The 23,386-nt window shown below is 49.1% G+C and overlaps 1 protein-coding gene across 3 annotated transcripts in view; it reads right to left on the bottom strand.

Annotated features, from left to right (window-relative positions):
* Positions 1-23,386, bottom strand: part of TTC28 (tetratricopeptide repeat domain 28) — a 617,832-nt gene that overhangs the window by 33,997 nt on the left and 560,449 nt on the right. For all 3 annotated transcript variants that reach the window (XM_081037616.1, XM_081037615.1, XM_081037617.1), the window contains one exon: positions 10,335-10,475. In XM_081037616.1, coding sequence (XP_080893742.1) covers positions 10,335-10,475 — 141 coding nt within the window. The remainder of the gene's footprint in view (positions 1-10,334; positions 10,476-23,386) is intronic.

The raw sequence follows: 23,386 nt of genomic DNA on the forward strand, positions 1-23,386 counted from the left end.
TACAAGGAAAGGGCGGAATTAAAGTCTTTGTAGGTCTCTTCTAGCTTTAAGAAATTAAAAATTTATCAATCTAGGAAACTATCAAAACAGTGGTGGGTTTTTAACCCCTCTGCTGACTGACAGGACACTGCCACAGCCCCCGCAGCCCGAAGCCCCACAGCCATCCCTGGGCCCACACCGTGTGTGGCAGTGTGAGTGCGGCTTTCCAGGGCCGTAACCTGCCCAGGAGAGTTGGCACGGCTGCTCACGGCCCCCGGTCAGATCTCAGAGTCACAGCTGAGTGGTAGCGGGTCCGCTGCGCGCTGAGCCTCTGGCTGGCAGTGGGTGACAGGTGTGCACGGGTGTGTGGGATGACCTGCTCCCTGCCGTCCTTGCAAGCCCATCTGGCTCCTTCCTGGCACTGTCGTGATGGCCTAATGCATCCATCACACGGTGGAAGTACAGCTACAGGGTAGGGTGGGCTCCTCAGTGGCGGGACCTCCGTTACTGCACTGCTTTGATTTCTGTGGGGCCTTTCAACCTAGCTGGCTTCTCTCTGCCCTCAGCTCTCTGGACTCTAACAACCGTGTTTTCCATTTCTCACGATGGGTGCTTGCACAAGAGGAAATGCTTCCCAAGTGACAGGGGCGTGAGCCCCAGGAGGGGCTGCACTACCCACCTAGGCACCTGCCAGGACTGCCACGTCCATAGCACCCTCTTGGGGCCCTATGCAGTAGGGTTGCTTCTCCTTTACAGATAAGGACGCGACTTGCACAGAGCTGCAGGCAGGGCAGGGCTTAGGCCTCCCATTTGGCAGGGGAAGGATTTTCACTGCACCCTCCCTGCGTTCAGGACACACTGAGCAACCTGTCGAGCTGCACCCATCTCCCCCACCCCTCCGTGTTGGGTTTGTAAGGATGGAGCTCCCAGCAGGAGCCTCTGTCTGGACTCTAGAGGCACAGTCGGGAAGGGGGGCCGGGCTCCGGGATTCACAGCGGCACTAACGCAAAGCTCCAGCAGGTGGCACTGGCTCGCTTCCTCCAGGCCTGTCCATGCACTGCCAGGGAGCCTGTCGGGCTAACTGACAGCCCAGCTCTGGGCCCAGAGCATTTTCCCACACCACACTGTCTTTATAAGCTCATTCCTCAGATGATGTTTATTAAATCTACTTCTGGAGAAATATTCGTTTTCTCCACAGCATGGCATCTGTGTGGTGATGGGAACAGGAGAGGGAGCGAGCATGTGTCTAGGGAGAGGGAGGCCAGCAGGCAGGGGAAGCTGCCTGGTCCCTGCACGTACAGAATGCAGAGCTCCGAGATGATATGTGAAGCGCAACCGAGGAGGGCAGAGCATTGGGGTGTAGTTTATGTCTCTAGAATGATGACAAACAGCAGGCGGCCTGGGCAGTACTCACTGCTCATGAATCTCCTTTCGGGATGAAGCGATCTATTCCCCAGGCAGGGGGATTTACAGCTGGGGTGGGCCTGCAGAAGGCCCTGTGTGCTGAGCCTCACTCCGGCTCACGGGCACGTTGCAGCCTCACACGCCCTATTGGGGGTGGGTACGTGCCTGTGAGGAGTGAACAAGCAGTGCGGCAAGCCTCATCCACACTGCAGTGCTCTGGGCACAGGCTCTGCCTAAGAGGGGAGTTAGGTCACTGTAGACGGCAGAGCGTGGCGAGCCCCTCCATCCCGACACACACACACACACACACTGGTTTCTTGGCTTTCACATTCAAAGATGGAGAGCTCAATGAGCAGGCAGAAAGGGGAGCAGGGGTTCAACTCCTTAGGTGAGACTAATGAAGGGGGCTCCCCAAGCCTGAGGGATCCAGAGATAGTCAAAGTGGCTTACTCGTCTCTGCAGCCTAGAAGAACTGGCAATTAGAGCTTGGTACAAGGGGCAGAATCCAGAGGGAACAGAGTTCTGTGTGGACAGGCTGGCTGCAGCTTTCCCCCAGGGACCCATTGATATACTGTGAATGTGACTCACTGGTCTGGGGAGAGGCAGGAGCCCCGGCAGAGCGCAGGGGAGCAGCCATTTGGAAAGGTGCCATTTCATGAAAATGCAAAGGGGCACCCTGACTGATGTAGGAACTAGCTTTGCTAGGGCTTTGCTAGGGCTTTGCTCCTCATGGCGCCAAGCAGAAGTGACGTTCACTCACTCAGGCAATGCGTGCTTGCCAAGGGCCTCCCAGGGGCGGGCCCAGGGTGACTGCATGGGGACAGTCAATAGGGAGACAGGGTCCTTGTTCTCCTGAGGCTTATGATCTCGTGAGGACCAAGTAAGGCCTGTGAAAGTAAGGCCTGTGAGCTGCTGTGAGTGTGCACGTACGTGATCTTAAAGCTGGAATGCAGGCGGGAGGGCCGAGGCCACCATGGGGTATCTTCTCCTTTCCCCCCTCTTTTCTATGTCCTATCTTCCGGATCTCAATTCTCCCCCAGGCACGCGGGCCTTCTTGTCTGACTGTCTGGACACGGGGCCATGGAGGAAGCAGAGCCAGGAACACTCACCTCTGAGGGCACATCTGGCCGTGACATATTTCGGACCAATGGGAAGAGAGGGGACAGAGGGAACTAACCAACATGGGACATCCTGTGCAGTGGGCCAGATGTGGGCTGTGACGTGGGTGCACCACTGGAATCTTCACCACCAGGTACCCCAGCCCCCTCCACTGTTTAGAGATGAGTAAATCGGGACTCAGGTTAAGCATCTCGGCTCAGGCTGAGATGTCAGGGGAACGGTCCTGCTCCTATAAGCAGGCCTCTGGGAGCCCAAGGCCTAGAGCTGTCACAACCTCAGGCCCTGAACCCTCATCTGGAGTGCGTCCTCTCCCCCAGGATGGCAGACACTACACAGAGCACCAGTTTCCAGGGCCATCTGCCAGCATGAGCACGGCATTGCCCCTGGTCAGGGTTGTGCAGGGGGCGGGGAGGAGGGAGGCTGCTTCCCAGTGGTGATGAGCTCATTCTAGATGTGCCTGCATTTTCTCAGCCGCGTGCTTCCTCCGCTGCTCGGGCACATGGCTCCTCACCTTCTCAGGATGTCTTTATCACACATTTTCACTTTCCAATGGGCAGTTCAGTGGCTTCTGGTCTGTGCTCACAGCGCAGGAGTGAGCCAGCCTGCCTTTCCAGGCCTGGGGGAGTTTTGCCCCTGCTCCCGCTCCACTGCTCTCAGTGGGGGCTTCCGGTCTCGCAGGAGGATTGCTCTTGGGAGGGCCCCTGGCACACAGTGAGCAGAGTTCCTGCTCCATGGGGATCTGCCGCCTTTAAAACCATTGGTTCCTTCCTCCCTGCCTGCACCCCTGACAAAGATGCTCCCAAACCCCTCTGGGGCTCCGGACTCTGAGCTGCATCTTCTGAGGGATAAGAGTTGACCTCAGATTTGAACAAGTACCTGGGTTTCAAGGCACCATTGGAAAAATGAATTGGCAAATCCATTATATTCAAGTAGCCAGAGCTGCCGCAATTGCATTGGAGAAAAGGACTCTGATACCAGTAATTCAGTGGCGCTCCACCATGAAGGGTTGCCTCCTCTGGGAGATGAAGGCTGTCAAATGCTGCATTTTAAGCAATATGCTGTCAGCACTTTCTGCCTGTTCACCTCCTTAATTACCTAGTGCCTGCTCACCAGGCCTGGCTCTCTCCTCTGGAGCAGGGTAGGCTCAGGCAGGGCCCCTCTTAAGACCAGGGATGAGTCTGGGCTGCAGGTGGCTTCTCTCCCCTGGCCCTTGGGCTCTTCCAGGCATGTTGGGTTCCTCGGCAGGTTCACAGCCTAGGACAAGGGCTGTGGCTCACCCTCCCACAGGAGCCACAGCCGCTGCACACTCCCGGTGCTTTGCCGTGGCCAGCTGCTTCCTGTGACATGCATGAGGCTCCACAGCCAACCCTGGAGATGGTCACCTTGGAAAAACCTGACACCCAGGCCAGCCTCGCACAGCCTTTACCTGCTGACCCCAATCAGGGGTCAGGACAGACGGCCCGAGCCAGGAAGTCAGTGGTGGATGGAGAGAAGAAAAGACCCTGCGTGTGGTAGTCTGCACCTCCTGAAACAAGGCATGGTACAAGGCACCTTGGGGGACACAGGGAGAAATCAGACGCAGTCAGGCCTTGGGCGAGGATGCAGCCTGGGAGGTGAGAGGACATGGATACATGGAACTGAAACGCAAGGCGATAAGCGCTGGCTCCTTATCCAACACATAAAGTGTCAGAGAATTTTAGAGAAGGACAAAACTAGTCCTAGTCAGGGTGATCCAAGGTGGACTCGGGAAAGAGTCTGTGTGAGACGCCACGTCAGGGGAAAGCCCTCTTTGGCCATGCCACGTGCCCAAGCCAACGCCCCGAGGTGAGAGAGGGCAGGTCCAGAGTCCCTTGATGTTAGGCCAGAGGGCGAGGGGAGACTGGGACAGGAGGTGGGAAGGGTGGCAGGGCCAGACTGTGAGGAGTCAGACGCCACTGGGAGCCCAGGGGACACTGAGCAAGCGAGAGCGAGCAGAGCAGAACGGCACTCCAGCCAGAGGGAGGAGGCGAAGATGGCCCCCCGCTGGCCAGGAGGGTGGAAAGGAGAGCCTCGAGGGGGGCAGGAGCCCAGCTCTGCACGGGGGGGGGGGGGGGGGGGGGGGGTGCAGCGACCCCAGGGAGCACCTGCATCTCGTGAGCTTGCTCCTAGGGTCACGTCCATTGGAGATTTCTGGAGAAGAGCGAGTCTGAAGGAATGGTTCTGGCAACAGGAACAGACAAGGATGGAAACTAGAAATGTTACAGGCTCGATGGGCTTTGGGGCGTGAGATCATTGGGGCATAACGGCTGTGGGGAAAACAGTGGGAGCAGCACTCCTTCAACTTTACTTTTCCCATGAAGCACCTGGGGCCTTGCTTGGAATGCAGACTATGAGGCGATAGGTCAGGGTCAGGGCCAGAGCGGACTGACCACTGGGCTGACCGCTCTGCTTTGGCTGCTGGGAAAACTCGGAATCCAATCTGTGCCCTTCTCCAGCAGTGCTAACACCATAGGTTTTTTAGGTAAACGTCACTCCTTCTCTTCTACCTTTACTTTCTCTCTATCTTGATCTTTTCATCCATTTATTTTTTTGTATGATTTGGCGGCATTTGTATGTTTTGGTAAACTGTCTTAAGTTCTGGAACAAGAACGTGAACAAATAAACAAGTGGTAAAGAAAACATTATTTATAAATTAAATTTGCCTAAAGATACATTGGCAAGCTTGATAACTTAGAGGCAACCTGTGGGGAATCCTATTACATTCTGCATAAACTTGTCACTACCTGATGGGCCTGATTTTAAAGCGACTTCTGATACAGTTCTTAATTTCACACCTCACCTCATTTGTATTTGTGCTGCCTGGGGAGAAGCACAGATGGGGCAGAGCACGTGTGCCGGCACATGCAGGGTCTGCTGAGCTGCTGGGTGTGTCTGGGCAGCACACAGGGACAGGCGGGGGCCTGAGGAGGACACAGGCTCCTGCCTGAAGCCCGGTGGCTGGACCCACCTAGGGAGCAGCTGTTGGCAGGGACGGCCCCTGCCCTGAATCGCCACTGCGAGGGCTGGCCCAGGTCAGGACTGGAGAAAACACTCTGCCTCCTTGTTGGGCCAGCAGAACAGACAGAACCCTGGCCTCGAGCCACAGAGCCACCAACAGAGAGCAGAGGACAGGGCTGGCAGGACACCAGCCAGAATGGAGTGTGGCACCTCAAGACTCAAGGCCAGGCCTGTGGCTGTCACTGCTACCCAGTCAGATCCTCAGTCTGCCTTGACGCAAAGGCTTTCTCGTATCTGGAGGCCAGAGAGAGACGGTATAACGAGGAGGAATCAAGCGACTCCATCAGGTCCTGGGGTAAAGATTTGATCCACAAAGTGGTTGATCACCCCCGAAAAAGGGGCCGTCGGTGCCATGGAAACCTCAGCAGCAGGCGGGGAGAGAAAGAAGCTACTTACTACCCGGCAGGGTCTGTCTGCATCATCGCATTTCCTGCCTTCTCATGGCAACTCGTTCAGCAGGCATCATTGCTCCCATTTTCCAGATGAAACCATGAAAGGCTCGAGGTCACCCACTAATAAAAGCTAGAGCCAGGTTTCAAATCCACGTCTGTCTGGCCCCAGAGCCCAAGGTTTCTCCCCTCCACTCCGTGCCTCCCGCAGAACAATGCCTAGACTGAACACAGGACACAGCACACCGCCTGCAAAGGGCCTCCCGGCTTACGGTGGACTTGGGCAGCGTTGCGGTAGCCGCTTCAGGGCAGCACTGGGGGAGGCATGATATGGATGCTTATAAAGAACCATTTCCACATGTCCACGCAGACACACGCACCCCCGAGAGAGGGACACAGTGGCTTGCACGGGTTCCAGCTTCCTAACGAGGCTGAGCCTGCGGGGACAGTTGTACTTCTGTCCCCAGCCTCCTATTCAGTGCACACCTCATCCCCTCCTACCTCCACTGCAGGCCAGGCTTCTGCTCATGGATTTGGAGGGTAGGGCGGGCTCCTCCTTCCCCACTGTCAAGGACCGACTCTGGTGTTGAGGGCAGAGGGGGTAGGATGGGGGGGCAAGCACTGCTATCACCCCCCACGTGTCCCCTGCAGGAGCTTTCCGTGTATCCCCTGACACAGGCAGCCAGCTGTGGCTCCCCGGCCCCCTCGCTCTTCCACTGTTACATACCCCACACCTTCTACTGCTGAGGTCTTCTTCCCAGGATGCAGCCTCCTGGGTGGGGAACCAGCAAGTGTGACCTACCCGCTGGGACAGGCACGCGTCTGTGTGCATCACATCCGATGTGGGCACGCAGACCCCACCATGACGAGCTTACTCTTGCCTGGCCCCTCTCTTTAGTCTCTTGCTTCCTGCACCAGTCCCAGGAGGCTGGTTCCACGGGGTGGTGAAGCTTCCCTCCTCTTCTTGCAGGCCCCCCAATCTTTGTGATGCATTCTCTTGGAGGCCCTCCCACCAGGCTGAGGAGTCTCACTTGCTGATCCCCCCACCCCAGTCTCCTTTTGGAGGCGGGGGAGGGGCTGAGGTGCTAGTGCCAGTGGGAGGTTGCAGAGACCTGAGGGAGGGCTCTGGCCTGTTGTGGCACTGCTCCTTACAATGGGGAGACTCAGTACTGGTTGTCCTCTGTTTCAGCTCTAGCCAATAATCTCTGGGCAACAGGAAAGCCCCAACAGGAAGTCAGAACATTGCTCTGGGATACTGGTCCCAGTTGATCCTTGATGGATGCACTTTCAATGCCAAAGTGTGGTCCTGGGACCTAGAATTCAGGTGCAGTTGAAAGCCTGTCCCATTCTTCGTCCCCTTTTCTGCAGCAAATGTGATCTGCTAACTGCCCCCAGGTGTGTACACACACACACACACACACACACACACACCACCTTCTAGCCCTCAGCATAACTTCCAAAGCATTCTGCAGGACAAGAGGCACAGGCCTTTCTGGGGGCTGCTGCTCTGCCTGTGGGGCCCACCCAGGGTCAGGGCACTAAACAAGAAAAGAATCCTTGTTCTTCTTCACTAATGGACCTGCCCTGGGCTCAACATGCAAATGTATTTTCTGCCCAACTGCACAGGAAAAAGAAAAACAGTGGTTGTAGAGACTCAAAAACAAAGGCAGAACAAAGACCAAGCCCTGCAGTGGCGAGAGAGAAGTCTCTAAAGCCAAGGCTCACTCGCTTGCATCAACTGGGGCAGCGTCCTCGCCAAACCAGTCCAGCAAAGCGCCCCGAACAAAAGGGCAGAGGAACCCATGAATCACGGAGCTGGAGAGCCCCGCAGAGGGGAGCTGGTGCTGCTCCAGCACACAAGGCCCCGGGCACACGGCTGCTTCTACTTCCCCTCGCTGGGCTCCAGGGGATGAGTGCGTTGCCAGCCCCAGTCAATATCAGACGTCTGCAGAAAAGCCACTCCTTAGCTGTTTCATTCAGTGACAAAGCTGCACTTCGGAGCCGCGATCCCTGGACATGGAAGGAGCAGAGAAAGAGGCCTGGGACCCCGCACTTGGCAGACCTTGAGGTGGGGAGGCACAGGCAGGCAGGGCCGCTGAGAGGCACAACCTAAAGCCCAGCTTTGGCATTGCTGCTGGGTAAGTCCCCACCTTCCCCGGCCTGTGTGTGCCCCTCACCTGTGACACGTGAGGCTGCACTGCAAGTTCACAAGGGCCCGCGCTATTCTGACTGACAAGGATGCCTCTGCCGTCATGGGTCCCCAGGAGCTCTGCTCCCCTTGGATGGAGGCCAGAGTCCCCCTCTTCCTGGGCTTTCCAGGAAGTGGCAGACAGCACATAGCGTGAACCTATCCTGGGCTGTACTGCCTGCTGCACTGAAGCTGAAAGAATGCAGGCTATTTGCCCTCAGAAACTTCTAGAAGGTCAGGATTGGAGAGTCTGCAGAGACAACTTCCAACCCCGTTCGCTTTCCTGAGGGCAGGCCTGAGGCCCTGCTGAGGGAGCCGGGTGTAGAGCAGCCAGGCGGTGAGGCCTGGTGGCTCCCCACAGCCTCGGGGCTGGCCCCGTCCTCAGCCTGGCTGCAGGCAGAGCTGATATTGTTTAAATGAACCAATGGATTAATCCAGAGGATTGTGCTCAGAGGACCCACCTCAGAGATGCTTGGAAGGACAAATGTTTTCCCAAAAGAAGCAACTCCGTGACTCAAAATTCACACCACCTCCCCTCCAGGGATGAAAGCTAAGATCCCAGGTGCACCTGGCTTGACCCTTTCTTGTCATGGCCCAGAGGAGGGGCTCCTGACTGCTGGCGCACCTGTGACCAGGTCAGCACGGACACCTGATGGCCCGCCTTCGGCACTCTCGTGTAAAGGACATGAGGCAGGACAGGAAGAGGAAGGGCAGGTGAGGCCACGACCCACGGTGGCCAACACCTGCAGCACAGGTACACACAAACCGCATCCCTTCCCGTTTATCCACTCACATTATCTTAGTAATTCAAGTTTAGCACTGTCCTTCCTACTGGACGCAAAACGGTACAAAGGCACCCTGGGTACGGTGCCTTCTATGCACTAGGAAGCCTGCCAGTGTGTTCTTTAGATCTTAGCTCCTTCAATTTCCACACTGAGGGAACCCTGCAAAGTAGGAAGCTTGTCCCTATTTCAGCGACGAGGAGACTGAGGCTGACCATGGTGAAACTAGCTTGCCCGGTGACCCACAGCTGGCACGTGGCAAGGCCGGAACCTGAGCCTCGAGCTCTGCACTCTAGTTCACAACCACGAATCCCATCACCTGGCAGAGGAGGAGTGAGTCTAGGCCCACTCCCGTGCTTCCTCACACCGGGTCACGTCCCTACATGACGGACACCTTTAAAGGGGTTAAGGAAGAAGGAGGAACTGAGGGTGAACCAACTTCAGGTTCTGGCCTCCTTTCAACCAAGCTGCCAGTTGCTACACCCCTGGCCCTTGGATCCCATCCCGTTCAGCTCACCCCTGGGAAAGTAAACACACGTTTGTCACCCTGACAGCACAATAATGAAACACAATAATGAGGAAACCAGGGCCCGGAGTAGGAAGAGACCAGGCACACATTGCCCCGTGCAGCAGGGCCGCCAGGCAGAGGCTGCCCGAATGCCCCCAGAGCTCCATCACTGCCCTCCTATGTCCCAAGGTCAAGCTGCTGCCCTCTCAAGTCAGGCCCACAGGCTGCAGCAAGGACCTGAGCGCGTCCAGGATGCCTTTCTGGAAAGGTCTCCCCGAATGTTGACCTTTGTTGTTGCCAGGCAGCCAAATGACAGTGGGACAGATACACTTCAACTCACCCACCTGACCCTGTTTTCCTGGAAGCAGCGCAGCTATCACCCCTGATTCAAAGATGCAGGCGTGTGCTGGTGGGCAATTTCAACCTCAACTCATCTCTAACCACTATGTGGTTAAGTCCAGGGGAGACGGGCCCTCCGGGCAGTCAGGAAGGCCTGGGGCTGGAGGAGTGGTCCCTCCAGCAATGCCGGCATCCCCATGCTCTCTGGCCTCCCTCAGCCTCAGGCGCCCAATCCTAAGAGTTCGGGGCAGAAGCTGGCAGAGCAGTACGTATGTGGAGCCACTCCATCCGTCTGCCTGCTGTTTGGGAAATCAGCTCCGAGGCTATGTGAGGAAGGAAGTGGCCAGCCGGCCCCTGCGCCTCCCATCCCAGCCAAATGCAGATCGTCACAGCAAGTCTGCCCTGTTTTCTCCCCTGACCCAGAGGTGCTGCTGTGACACTAAGGCCCTGAGGAGCATGGGGCCGTGGTAATGTCACACTCACTTCTACAAATGCACGACAGAGACCAGAAGCCCGAGCAGCTGGAAGGAGCATCAGCCGAAGGCACGTTATCTGCCCTGCATGGGCCTGGGAGCCAGAGCCCCACGTACCTGTTGAAGAGGTTATTACGGCGAACCATCCGGAGGAAGCCCGTGGGGTCAGTCACTGAGTTGAGCTTGTTGTTCATCTCTTCAAACTGCTGGTCCATGATGTCTCCGGCTTCACTCTCTGTCTCGCTGCTGGCACAGGCCCTGGGGGAAAAATGCAGAGAAAGCCAATCAGAGAGGAAGAGCTGCGCTATGCAAGTCTGCTGCGTCGTTCTGGGCCAATCCCCCGCCCAACAAACCCTGGCAGTCAGTGCCTCCCTGAGGCCAGGTCACCCGTGTCCTCCTCATCCCTACGGCCTTCTTCCCTCTTTGACCCAGTGCCTCTCAAGAGGCACTCTGTTCAGCTCTTTCTGGCTGTGGTGCCCACTGGGCTGGGAACTCTACAGGAAGGAGCCAGTACTGCATGCCCTGCGTCGAGCATGGGCCCGGCACATAGTAGGTGCTCAGCAACTGTTTGCTGAGGGAACAGCATCCCTGGCTGTGTGTGTGGGGGGCTGGCTGGGCACTCTTCCCAGAGGACAGCTCAGGTGAGTGTGGCTGTGTGGCAACCTTCCCAGCAGGAGTTCCAGTCCACTCCACCCCAGAAACACTAACTAAGCACCGCCCACGTGCCGGGCCCCCTGCTCGGCTTGGGGGACACACCGCCCCAAGGCACTTTCCAGATGAGGAGACAGACATGTACACCAGTAGCTGAGATGCCAGGCAGGGCAAGCACTGTGTGAAATGTGGGCTTGAGAAACGCTGCTGATTGGAGCCCATTTTCCAAGCTCAGCATGAGGATGTTATAATATTTGAATTAATAAATTCAGATTTCCCCTACGACAGGCTGTAACAGAACATCTTACAATGGGTTTTAAATAAACAGAAGTACCCAGGAGTGCCCTGATTCGTCAGTATTATTAAAACGACAAAGGCTTATTACACATGGCCGTGCACTGTGGCCCTAGGAGACCAAGAGAGACGCCACGGGCGCAAAGGGCTCCCAGGGAGCGCTGCCGCCCAGTCCCAGGGTCCAGCACATCACAGTGCCCGAAGGTCAGCAAACGCGGGTCTCTGCGTTGAGCCCCGGCTTCCTTTGGCATGATTCCATTCAGACTTTGGGGAAATGCCGATGACATCTAGTCCACACATAACTCTCAGCCTACATGACAACTTTGTTTCAAGTTTCCTGCTGACTAAGGACTCGTGTGGAAGAGTAGAGAGCACCAGGGCACTGGAGGCAGAAGACAGAGTCACACACGCAAGCCTCTCACCTGCTGGAGAACTGGGATCTGGAAAGGGATGGAATTTCTCCTGTCTCCCACAGGGAAGAGGCTCCCGCATTTGGGTTTAAGGTGAATAAGACCTGCTTCAAAGAGCCAGGCTGCTGAGCGTGTGACATCAGGATTACATGACAGGGAAGAGTAATGAGACCCTTACTGGGTTGTTAATGGAGCCGAATGAGACACAGCATGTGAAGCTGCCTAGTAATCCTGAATGTTGTCAGCGAACATCAACCCTGGTGTGATGGTATTTGTTTTTTTTGTCAGCTTGAGTGTTGGGCTGGACATTTGGTCAAACACTATTCTGTGTGTGTCTGTGGGGGTGTTTCTGGATGAGATTAACCTGTGAGGAAAGCAAATTGCCCTCCCCAATGTGGGTGGGCCTCATCCAATCCCCTGAGGGCCTGAATGGAACACAAAGGTGGAGTGGGAGAGAACTCCCTCTCTCTGCCTGAGCTGGGACGCTGGTCTTCTGCCATCAGACTTGGACTCGGGTTGCCACTTACACCATCGGCTCTCCTAGGTCTCCAGCTCCCCGACTGCATGTCTTGGTACTTCTCAGCCTCCTTAACGATGTGGGCCAATTCCCTATAACAAATCCTTTTGTATGCGTTGCGTACGTATCCTATTGGTTCTGTTTTTCTGGAGAACCTAGACTAACATGCCTGGTAATTAGGCACCAGACTTCCAACTCAGCCATGTTCCTTGCAAAGGCCCACTCACAAGCAAAGGCTCCCAAAAGCTGAAGCCTTAGAGAAGTGTCGAGAGTGGAACAGTCTTCAGGGACAGAACAGAGGTCTGATTTCCGGGCCAGCTACTTGTCTTTGCCTCAGAACCACACCGAGGGCTGGTAAAGGCCATTAGTCCACTATTCTTCCCCACTCACGCAATCTGGAAACGGCCCTTCAAACTCAGCACAGCGCCTGGCATGCAGTGGATATGGAATGAGAAACTGCTGAATGAATGAATGACTTACGCTGGAGAACATTTTATAATGTGCAAAGGATTTTTACACAGATTTAATTCTATCTGTACGTCAACCCTATGAGGTAACTCTTATCATCTCCATTTCTGAGGAGATTGAGGTTCCGAGAAGCCAAGGAACTTGGCCCAGGAGCAGTGGGAGGTAGAGCCAAGACTGGAATGAGTTTGGGTCCTGGCACTGATTCCCCGCCCCTTCTTCCCCCTTTAAGGCTCTAAGCTTCTCACACATTCCATGTCTCTCTCTGCTGGGGTTTGATTAGGGGAGGGGTGGGGGTGAATAGAGGAAGCAAGAGAAACCAAGAAAGTTCTGAGCACCTAAACAAATCACCATGGCTTCTATCGTGCTGGAGAACAGGAATGAAGTTTTATTCCTCTCACCACTCCGTAGGCGTCAACTGAACAGCTGAGCAGCTCGAGACTTGAAATGCTCTCTGGGGAGCTGAGGGCCCTTCACAGAGACCCTGGTAAATATCACTCAACAAGCTCCTCTGTCCAGGGACACATTTATCATCTGAATGCGACTGCGTGCATGGAGCTGAGAAATCTGCTTGTCATTCAGCGCTTTGCAAAGGGGAGAAGAATTGGCTGAAATTGGTATCGGCCTCCATTATCTTGCAGCTCTACTCTTGCTGTCAGCTGCAGACTGAGCCTTCAGAATCTCATGCTTAATGGGATTGTTTCCTATTTCCTGACCCTTCAAAGTATTAATACTGAAGGAAAAAACAAACAGGCGATGTCACAGATAAGGGAATCTCCCATTTACAAAACAAACCTCATCTATATAACTTATAGCAGAGGCCCCAAGGGTGCCCTGCCACCTGTGGTCCTCACTTCACGACTCCTCCCACTCAGATTCTCTGAAAGACTTTCTAGAGAAGGCACGTCACCTAGTCTGCTCACCACAGGCCCGAGATTCCATCCACTCCTGTTTAACAAATGTACTGAGTGGGACTTACATGCAAGAACTGCAGAGACTAAGCAGAGAGAGTCCCATCACATCTGTCTTCGGGCACTTACTGGCTAAAGTGGATGAAGAAGGAGCACAGGGAGGGCATCACCTCTAACCAAGATAGGGAGGACGTAAAAGCTTTTCTGCAATAACTGCATCCGAGAGGTATTTTGAAGGCTACCACTTTCGCAGGTGGTGGTGATGGTGGCAGGGGATGTGTGTGCTTCCAGGCAGATAGAATGGTATGGAGAAAAGATAGTGTGAGGGCTATTTGGGGCCAAGAGAATAACCCAGTTGAGCTGGAGCAGAGAGAACGAGTGGGAGAGAATGAAGAGATAATGGTGGAGGGCCTTGAACTTGGAAGGCAGTTGAGAGCTGTCAGCCCAGACCTCTGAATAGAGGGCAGCAGAACCAGAGTGCTCTTTGGGAGATAGTCAACTGGCCCACAGTGGAGAGAATGCCAATTACACAGGGAGGAAGGAGAACAGTTACATGGCTATTACCAGCACCTTCTCAGAAGCCTCCCTGAAGACTCAGGGTCAAGCTTAATGAAGCCCTAGAGGCCCCTCACACTTACTAGAAGCCCCATTCTCAGGAGTTATTGTTGTGTTACACATGAATGTGCCTGGTGAGGAAAGTTTTTCATAAGCCATTGGGCTCTGAGATCTAGATAACTGGCTCCTTCTTCTGCCCTCAGCTCCCATCCCCTATCTGCCCTACAAAGAGACAAGCCTGGCTGTAATCCCACCTTCCTGATTCTTCCCTGGTTTTTGGCACCTATTGATACCAACAAAGGTTCTGGCTTGTCCTGTGGTTGGGCCAGCTATCCCATTAGCCTAAATGTGTGATACAGGGTAGCTTTTCCTGAGGGAGGAAAAGCGGGAACTGACAGGAGAAATATTACCCCACAAGTCACTTAATTGCCTGGGAAACTCATGGAAGGGAGAGGGTAAAAGACAACTAGCAGTTAAAATATGGCAGAAGGGCAACTGGTAACAAACACAGACACTGAAAGTAGAAGTTTGTCTTATGTGGACCAGGAATAGGTTCAGTTTAGATACGCTGAACGTGTAGATAGGACATAGAATTGGAAATGCCAAGTATGCAGATGTTGACCGATTATTTGGACACTTTTCCTTTCACAAGGCCTAGAAATTATTAGAAATCCAGGTGTGGTGCTCGTGAGGTCAGAGAGGTCAGAACCAACTATTTGATTTCTCATACATTTGTTCACTCAACAAATGTTACAAAGTATTTGTCATAAATATCCTGCTACACCGGGTTCTGGTTGCAGGTAAGGTAGAGTAAGCACATTCCACCCCACCTTTCCCAATGAATATAACTATAAACCTGGATGGACTGCATGGAGAAGCATTTTGAGGAATGTGAAAAGTAAATAATATCAGGCAGATTAGGGAAGAAGACCAGAATTTAAAGGGCTACCAAATCAATAGTGAACTTCACATTTTTTGTCGCTCCAGAATCCCTCACACAGGTCTCTATGCAAACCCAAAATGCAGAGGTGGGCATCGGTGCAGAGAGCTCCAGAAGAAGATAAAGAAAATCCCCCGTTTTTCTTATTCTCTTTTCTTGTCCTCACATGTTGCAGGCCACAAACAACCTTGTGTTGTTAGTCTCAATGACAGCAGTGGCAGCAAGGGCCTGAAAGAGTCTACAACTCTGAGGGGAGGGAACCTTTCGGTCTAATCAGAGCAGATGTGATCCCAAGAGGACGGGGCCATCCCCTTTGCTCTTTCTCTTCCTCCCTCCCTCTTAGCCCATGATGTGAGAGTTGTCATGGGAAAGGTACAGCAGAGGGAGGTCAACAATGCCTCAACTTTCTGGCAGGAGGATCTCAAAGAAAAGCCCTGGGGAATCGATACCTACTGGAGAGATCACAGAGAGGGAGGAGCTCAGAAAAGGGATGACTTCAAGTTGCTCAGGAATTCCTGGATTCACCCCCAGCTGTACACACGTAGATCTGACCCTAAAGACTTTGAGGACTTGCATACTGTGTAGAACCTGAGCAGGCCACTGGATAGTGCCCCTGTGGGACAGACTTGAGAAGCCCAGCAAAGACTTGGAAAACTGAACTTACGTTGAAAGCTGGTCAGAACTTGTGACCTGAACCCTAACCAAGCGAACTGCCTGCTAAAACAAAAATATCAGCATTTTCCACTGTGGTCAAACAAGACCCAGCGTTTCACAACATAATATTCAAAATGTCCAGGGTATAACCTCAAATTACTCAGCATTTGAAGAACCAGGAAAAATCTCAACTCGCATGGGAAAAGGCAATCATCACATGCCTTTTAGAATTATGCTAAGATGACACAGATGTTGGAATTATCTGACAAAGACCTTAAAACAGCTATTTTAAAATGTTACAACAAGTAAGGGTATAAAGACTCTCTGAAAGGATGGCAAGCTAGAAGGTCTCAGCAAAGAAAAAGATATTAAGAAGAAACAAATGAAAAATTTGGAACTGAAAAATATAACTGAAAAAAAAATTCACAGTATGGGCTCAATAGCTGAATGGGGATGACAGAAGAAAATCAATGTACTTGAAGATAGAAAAGCAACAGAGATTATCCAATCTGATTAACAGAGACAAAAAAATTCTTTTGTAAATGAACAAATCGGAGGGACCTATGGCTCAGTACCAAAAGGTCTAAGATTCATGTCTTCAGAGCCCACAAACGAGAGGAATAAGAGTATAGAACACACACACGCACACACACACAACTTAAGGGATAATGGACAAAAACTTCCAGAATTTGGTGTTTGACATAAACCTACAGATCAAGAAGCTGAGTGAACCACAAACAGTATAAACCCAAGGAAATCCATGACCAGACACATCATATTCAAACTGCAGAAAACCAAAGACAAAGAAAAACATCTTGAAAGCAACCAGAGAAAAATGATGCATTATGTATAGAGAAAATAACAATACAAATGACTGAAGATTTCTCATCAGAAACCATGGATGCCAGAAGAAAATGAAAAACATTTTTTAAATGTTGAGCGAAAAGAATCAACCCAGAATTCTATATGCAGTGAAACTATCCTTCAGAAATGATGGTGAAATAAAGACATTATCAGATGAAAGAAAACTGGCAGAGTCTCAAATAGCTCCCAATTATCCCTGCCTCCTACTCAAACCTTGTACAATCAGTCCTCTCCCTCAGCCTGGGCAGGATCTGTGACCAACAGAATCTGGCAGAGGGAATGGCTGTCACTTCTGTGATTGTGTTATATAAGATTGTAACCTCTGGATTACTAGCAGACTCTCTCTACTGCTTTCTTGGCTTGCATGCCTGGATGGAGCAAGCAGCCATATTGGAGAGGCTTTCATGGCAAGTAATGCAGGGCAGTCTTTGGCCAACAGCCAGCAAGAATCTAAGGCTCTCGGTCCAACAGGATAAGTCTCGCCAATAATCATGTGAACTTGGAAGTGGATTCTTCTCCAGTTGAGCATTCAGATAAAACCTCAACTTGAATTTCAGCTTCAAGAGAGAGTCTGAAGCAGAGCACTTAGCTAAGCCATGCCAGGATTCATGACCCACAGAAATGGTGGGATAATAAGTTTGTGTTGTTTTAAGCCACTAAGTTTGTGGTAAGTTGTTATTCAGCAATAGATGACTAATATAAAACTAAAATAATTCATTGCCAGCTGAACTACTCTAAAATAATTGCTAAAGGAAGTTATTCAGACAGAAGGGAAATGATACTGGAAGGAAACTAGGAATATTAAATGCTTGAGTAAATATAATAAACTATTCCTCACCTAACACTGTCTGAGGGAGTTTTAATGTATAGATATAGTATATAAGTTAAATGCAAAATGGAGGGAGGTATAAGTTCCCATATGGTGGTAAGATTTCTACATTTCACTTGAACTAGTAAAGTATCAATAGTAAGTAGACTGAAGACTGTGAAAAGTAGTTATATTACAATCTCTATAGCAACCATTAAAAGTTATAAAAAGAGATATAGTCAAAGACGGTAAGAGATAAATTAAAATGGATTTCAAAAAAAAATTTTTTTCCACTAACCCAAAAGAAAGCAGGAAAGGGGGAAACAGAGGAATGAAAAACAGAAACAAACACTGATATGCATACATAAGCCCACACATATCAATAATTATATTAAATGTAAAAGGTCTAAATATAGAGATTAACACAATGGAATTTTAAAAAATGATCCAATTAAATGTTTCTACAAGAAACTCATTTCAAATATAATGATATAGATAGGTTAAAATTAAAAGGACAAAAAGTTATACCATGCAAACACTATTAAAAACAAAGCTGGAGTGGTTATATTAATATTAAAGTAGACTTCGAAGCAATGAAAATTATCAGAAATTAAAGAGGGACATTACACAATGATAAAAAGGCCAATTCTCCAAGAACATAAAATGATCCTAAATGTGTATTCACCTATCAATAGAGCTTCAAAATACACAAAGCAAAAACTGAGAGAATCGAAAGGAGAAATGGATAATTTGACAGACTTCAACATTCCTTTCCCAGTAGTTGACAGAATTGGTAGATAGAAAATCAACAAAGATATGGAAGAACTGAACAAAACCATCATCCAACTGAATATAACTAACATTTAGAGAACATTCCACCCAACAACAGCAAAACATATTCTTATCAAATGTACACAGAATATTGCCGAAGACAGGCTATCCATGGGTCGCAAATCAAACCTTAACAAATTTAAAATAATTGAAATCATGTAAAGTATTTTCTGCCCACCACGGAATTAGCTTTGAAAGTAAAACAAGAAAGATAACAGGAAAATCTCTAAACACTTGGAAACTAAACAACAAATTTCTAAATAACTACCAAAGAAGAAGCTTCAGGAAAATCATAAAAATGTCTTGAACTGAACAAAACTGAAAATACAACATCAAATTTGTGGAATGTAGATAAAGCCTTAGAGATAAATTGATAACCTTAAACACTTATATTAGAAAAGAAGAAAGATCTGATACAAATAACCTAAGCTTCCACTTTAAAAAACTAGGAAAAAAAGAGCAAAATAAACCAAAGCAAACAGAGGAAATAAAATAATAGAGCAAAAATCAATAAAATTGAAAAGAGCAAAACAATAACTTTTTTAAAAAAATCGATGAAACAAAAAGTTTCTCTGGGAAAAAAAAGTCAATAAAACTGATAAGTCTCTAGCTAGGCAGACCCAGAATAAAAGAGATAAGGGAAAAATGAACAATATCAGGAATGAAAGAGGAAATATAAATACTGATCCCACAGAAATTAAGAGCATAATAAAGGAATACTACAAACAACCCTACACATATTGATTCAGCAACTTAGATACGATGGACCAATTACTAACATACCCAAACTACTAAAATTCATTTAAAATGAAATAGATAATCTGAATAGTCCTATAACTACTAAAGAATTACGTTCATAGTTAAAACCATCCAAAACAGAACTCTGGTTTCAGATGGTTTCAATGGTAAATTCTACCAAACAGTTAGAGAAGAAATAATGCTAACTGTACAGAATCTCTTTCAGGAACTGGAATGAAAAACACTTTTTCAACTCATTTTTATGAGGCTTATATTACCCTGACACCAAAAGCAGACAAAGATAATGGGGGGAAAAACCCTGCAGACCAGTATTCCACAGATCAACTGAAAATAGATATAAAAATCATGCACAAAATATTACTAAATAGAATTCAGCAACGTATAAAAAGAATTATACACCACAGTCAAAGGGAATGATATGGTTATTCTGGATGTAAAGGTTTTTTCAGTATTTTAAAAATCAGTATAATCCACCATGTTAAGATTAAAGAAAAAGATACCTTTTCATATAAATTGATGCAAAAAGCAGTTGACAAAATGCAATACCAATTAGTGATAAAAACTTGCAAACTGGGAATAAAGAACTTCATCAATCTCATAAAGAGCAGCTGTAAGTCTACAACTAACATCTTACTTAATGATGACAGACTGTACGCTTACCTTGGGTACAAAATGCTGACAAAAGAAATAAAAGACCTAAAATAAATGGAGAGGCATACCACGTTCATGGATTTTTAAGATTCAACAAAGAATAGCATTTTTTCCCCAAATTGATCTACTTGTTTAACATAATTCCAATCAAAACCTCAAGACATTTTTGTAGCTTAGAGAAGCTGATTCTAAAATTTATTTGAAAAGGCAAACAAACTAGAGCAGGTAAAACAACTTTGAAGAACTAGAATGAAGTTAGAGGAATGACACTGCCAGATTTTAAGACTTACTATCAAGCTACAGAAACAAAGCGTGGTATTGGTAAAAGAATAGACATATAGATCAATGGAGTGGAGTCCAAAAATAGACCCATCCGAAAATGGCCAATTAACTTCTGACTAAGGTGCAAAGACAATTTAATAAAGGAAGGATAGCCTTTTCAATAAATCACTTAGGAACAATTGGACATCCATAGGCAAAATAATAATAATAATAATAATAATAATAATAATAATAATAAATAACAATAATAACAACTTTATAATTAACTCAAAATGAGTCACAGATCCTAATATAAAAATGTAACACTATAAAACATTTAGAAGAAAACATAGGAGAACATTTTTGTGATTGGGGTGACAGATTTCTTAGACATTTCACTAAAAGCATTATCTATAAAGAAATAATTGATAAAATTGATAAAAAAATTAAAAACTCTTGCTCTGTGAAGACACTGCTAAGAAAAGAAGCTCTAGGCTGAGAGAAATATTTGCAAACCACATGTCAAAGGACTTGTATCCAGAATACACAAAGAACTTTCAAACTCAACAATAAGAAAACATACAACTGAATTTTTAAAATGAGCATAAGACTTGAACAGTCTTTTCACCAAAGAGAATATAAGGATGGCAAATAGACAAATGAAAAACATGTTCAATGTCATTAGCCATTACAAGAAATGCAATTAAAACCATGACAAAATATCACGACACATCTATCTGAATGGCTCAAATTTTAAAATGCTGACAATAACAGTTGCTGATGAGACAGACCAACTGGAATTCTCATACACTGCTGGTAGAGATGCAAAATGGTACAGTCATTCGGGCAACTACTTTGCAGTTTCTTATAAAATGAAATATATATTCACCATATGACCCAGTAATTCCACTCCTGAAAAAATGAATTTACATACCATATTTACCCTAAATAAATGGAAACATGTTACATAAAACCTATCAATGGTTTATCACAGTTCTGGTTATAATTGCCCCAAACTGAAACCAACCCAATGGTCCTTCAGTGAGTGAAAGAAGAAGCAAACTGTGGGACATTCATACAATGGAATACTCAGTAATAAAGAGGAATGAACTATTGATACAGTCAACAACTTGGAATACTCAAAAACTTTAAATTGAGTGAAAGAGCTCAGTGTTAAAAGGTTCTGTACTTCCATTTATATGATTCATCAAAAAGACTGTAGTGACAGAGAACTGCGCAGCGGTTGCCAAGGGCTAGGGGTAGAGGGAGGGTCAGAGTATGATTATGAAAAGGGGGCGTTATGTGGGGTGATGGGACTAGTCTATATACTGATCATGATAGTGATCACACAAATCCATACGTGTAGTAAAATTCACAGAACTGTATACCCAAAGAATCAATTTGTGCGTCAGTTATCCATTGATTGCCTCTGTGCTCCAAATTCATCCTTCATTGCCTGTTCTCAGCTAATGGATCGTGGCCTTTTAAATATTTTTCCTTTGCCAGCTGGCAGAGTTTTGAGCTTTGTGAACAGAGAGCACTGAAGAGACACACAGGATGAGGGGGTTTTGCCCTCCTGGTTCTGCTGTGCTTGCTCTGCAGACTCCTGCCACATGGGCAGCTTCTCCCGCCCCCAGCACCTGGCTGCTGCTGCAGGGGTAGCTTCTCCAGGGTCCAGCTCCTGCGGTGCACACAGCTTCCCCAGACGCCCTTCCTGCAGCTTGGGTGGTTTCTCCACAACCCCGCTTTCGTCGTGCATGACAGCCAGAACATCCAAAAGCCACCAGCTTCCCCTGGTAAGCAGCCTGGGTAGTTCTGTAGTGGAGTGATACATCTCTCTGTGAATACCTTTCCATAGCACCCTACAGAGCACACTTCCAGCAAATTCTGAGGGTGGATTTCCAGCAAGTTCCACCAGTGAGGCACCATAGCAACTGTGCAGCCACAGAGTGAGCCACGGCAGTGCCTTCTCCAAGACGGCCAGGATCTCAGCCCTCGGTGGGGGTGGGGGCCTTGTTCCTTGGGCACTCATTCTTCAGGAGTGGTGACTGCTCCTAATATCTGCTATTCCTGTCTGCTTTAGGAATACTTTACCAGCCAATCCTTTTATACTCTAATCTCTGCTATAATAAGAATTCTTTATATTAAACTATCCCTTCAAATTGCTGTGTGGTTTCTTGTTCTTGCTTGGACCCTGACTGATACATACGGTGTGTTAGTTAAAAAATAAAATAAAATAAAATAAGTCCTGCTATTAACACATCCTGAGAGGGATTCAGAAAAGTAAGATAAACTTGGGTGCCGCTCATTCATACATCTGGCCATCAGGCTGACCAACCCTCAGAAACGTTCACTGTGTCACCAGTGTGTGCCAGGCCCTTAGCCAGGGCTGGGATTACTCCAAATGAAGACAGCCTGCCCTTGAGAAGCTCAGAGAAAATGCTAGATGGGTGTACTGATCCCTGCGACACACACACAGAAAACTATTACATAGTGTGTGTGTGTGTGTGTGTGTGTGTGTGTGTGTGTGTAGACAGATAGAGATAGAGAGAGACTGAATGAACAATCAGCAGGACTGGGAAAGGGAGCAAGAGAGAGAAGAAAGAGAAAGAGAGACTCAATACGAGAATATGAATGAATAAACAGCCAGTGGTTGTGCAGAAAGGGCCTCTGGAGCCCTTGTTTTCAGGGCCTGATTTTGGCCACTCTTCAGATGGCCATGATCTGACACAGAAGGAAGAGCTGAGAAGAGTTGGCTTTGCAGACAAAACTAGCTGTCACAATTCGGTAGTCACAGTTCAACAACGGGGAGACCAGGGGACCTTGGGGGAGAAAAGGGAGGTGAGCAGAGGGACAAGGTAGGAGGAATGGAGAAGGAGGGCACTCCTGACCCCCTCAGTAGCCCAAACGCCTCTCTTTTCTCCCCATTCTGCTCACATTCCAGTCCTGTTGACCCAGCTTTGGGCCAGTGGCCTGCCTATCTGTCCTGCCCTCTGGGCATGACAATGACACTCCATCTCCCTTTCCCTGTGGCTCTCGAGGCCTAAGGATTCTGGCTCGAACTGGCTTCCCTGGCCCTTTCTCATCCTGGACCCTGGAGGGAGGCAGAGGTGTCTGTTCTTGTTCCAGGCCCCTCACTTGGCGCTTGCCCACCAGCATGAGTCCTGGCTGGACCCTGCTCCAGCCCCGGCATGGGGCTGACTGGAAGGCTGAGCTTTAGATCATCTCAGTCACGGAGAACAATGAAGACAAAAGGTTAAAGTCAGTACATGCTGGCCGAAGTGCAGGATGGCGGCACGGGGCCTGGTGAGGGGCTGGGAGGGGAGCGGGAGAATCCAGCAGGTGGGCAGCAGCTTCATGGCGCCCACCTGCCCTGCCAGCATCTGCTCCTGAGACCCTGGGAGAAGTCCAGCCCCTCCCTGCCTGCTCTGGGAAATATAAATCATGCCATCACCAGAGGCAGGCTCCAAAATGCTGTTCACGTGCAACTCTCCCCAGAGAGATGGAAATGGCCCATGAATCAAGCGCCACGGAGCTGTGCCAGAGCGCATTCCGCTCTCAGGGACGGGGCTGGGCAAGAGGCTCCAGAAAGGATTTT

Source organism: Rhinolophus hipposideros, assembly GCF_964194185.1.
Source record: "Rhinolophus hipposideros genome assembly, chromosome: 24".
NCBI lineage: Eukaryota > Metazoa > Chordata > Mammalia > Chiroptera > Rhinolophidae > Rhinolophus > Rhinolophus hipposideros.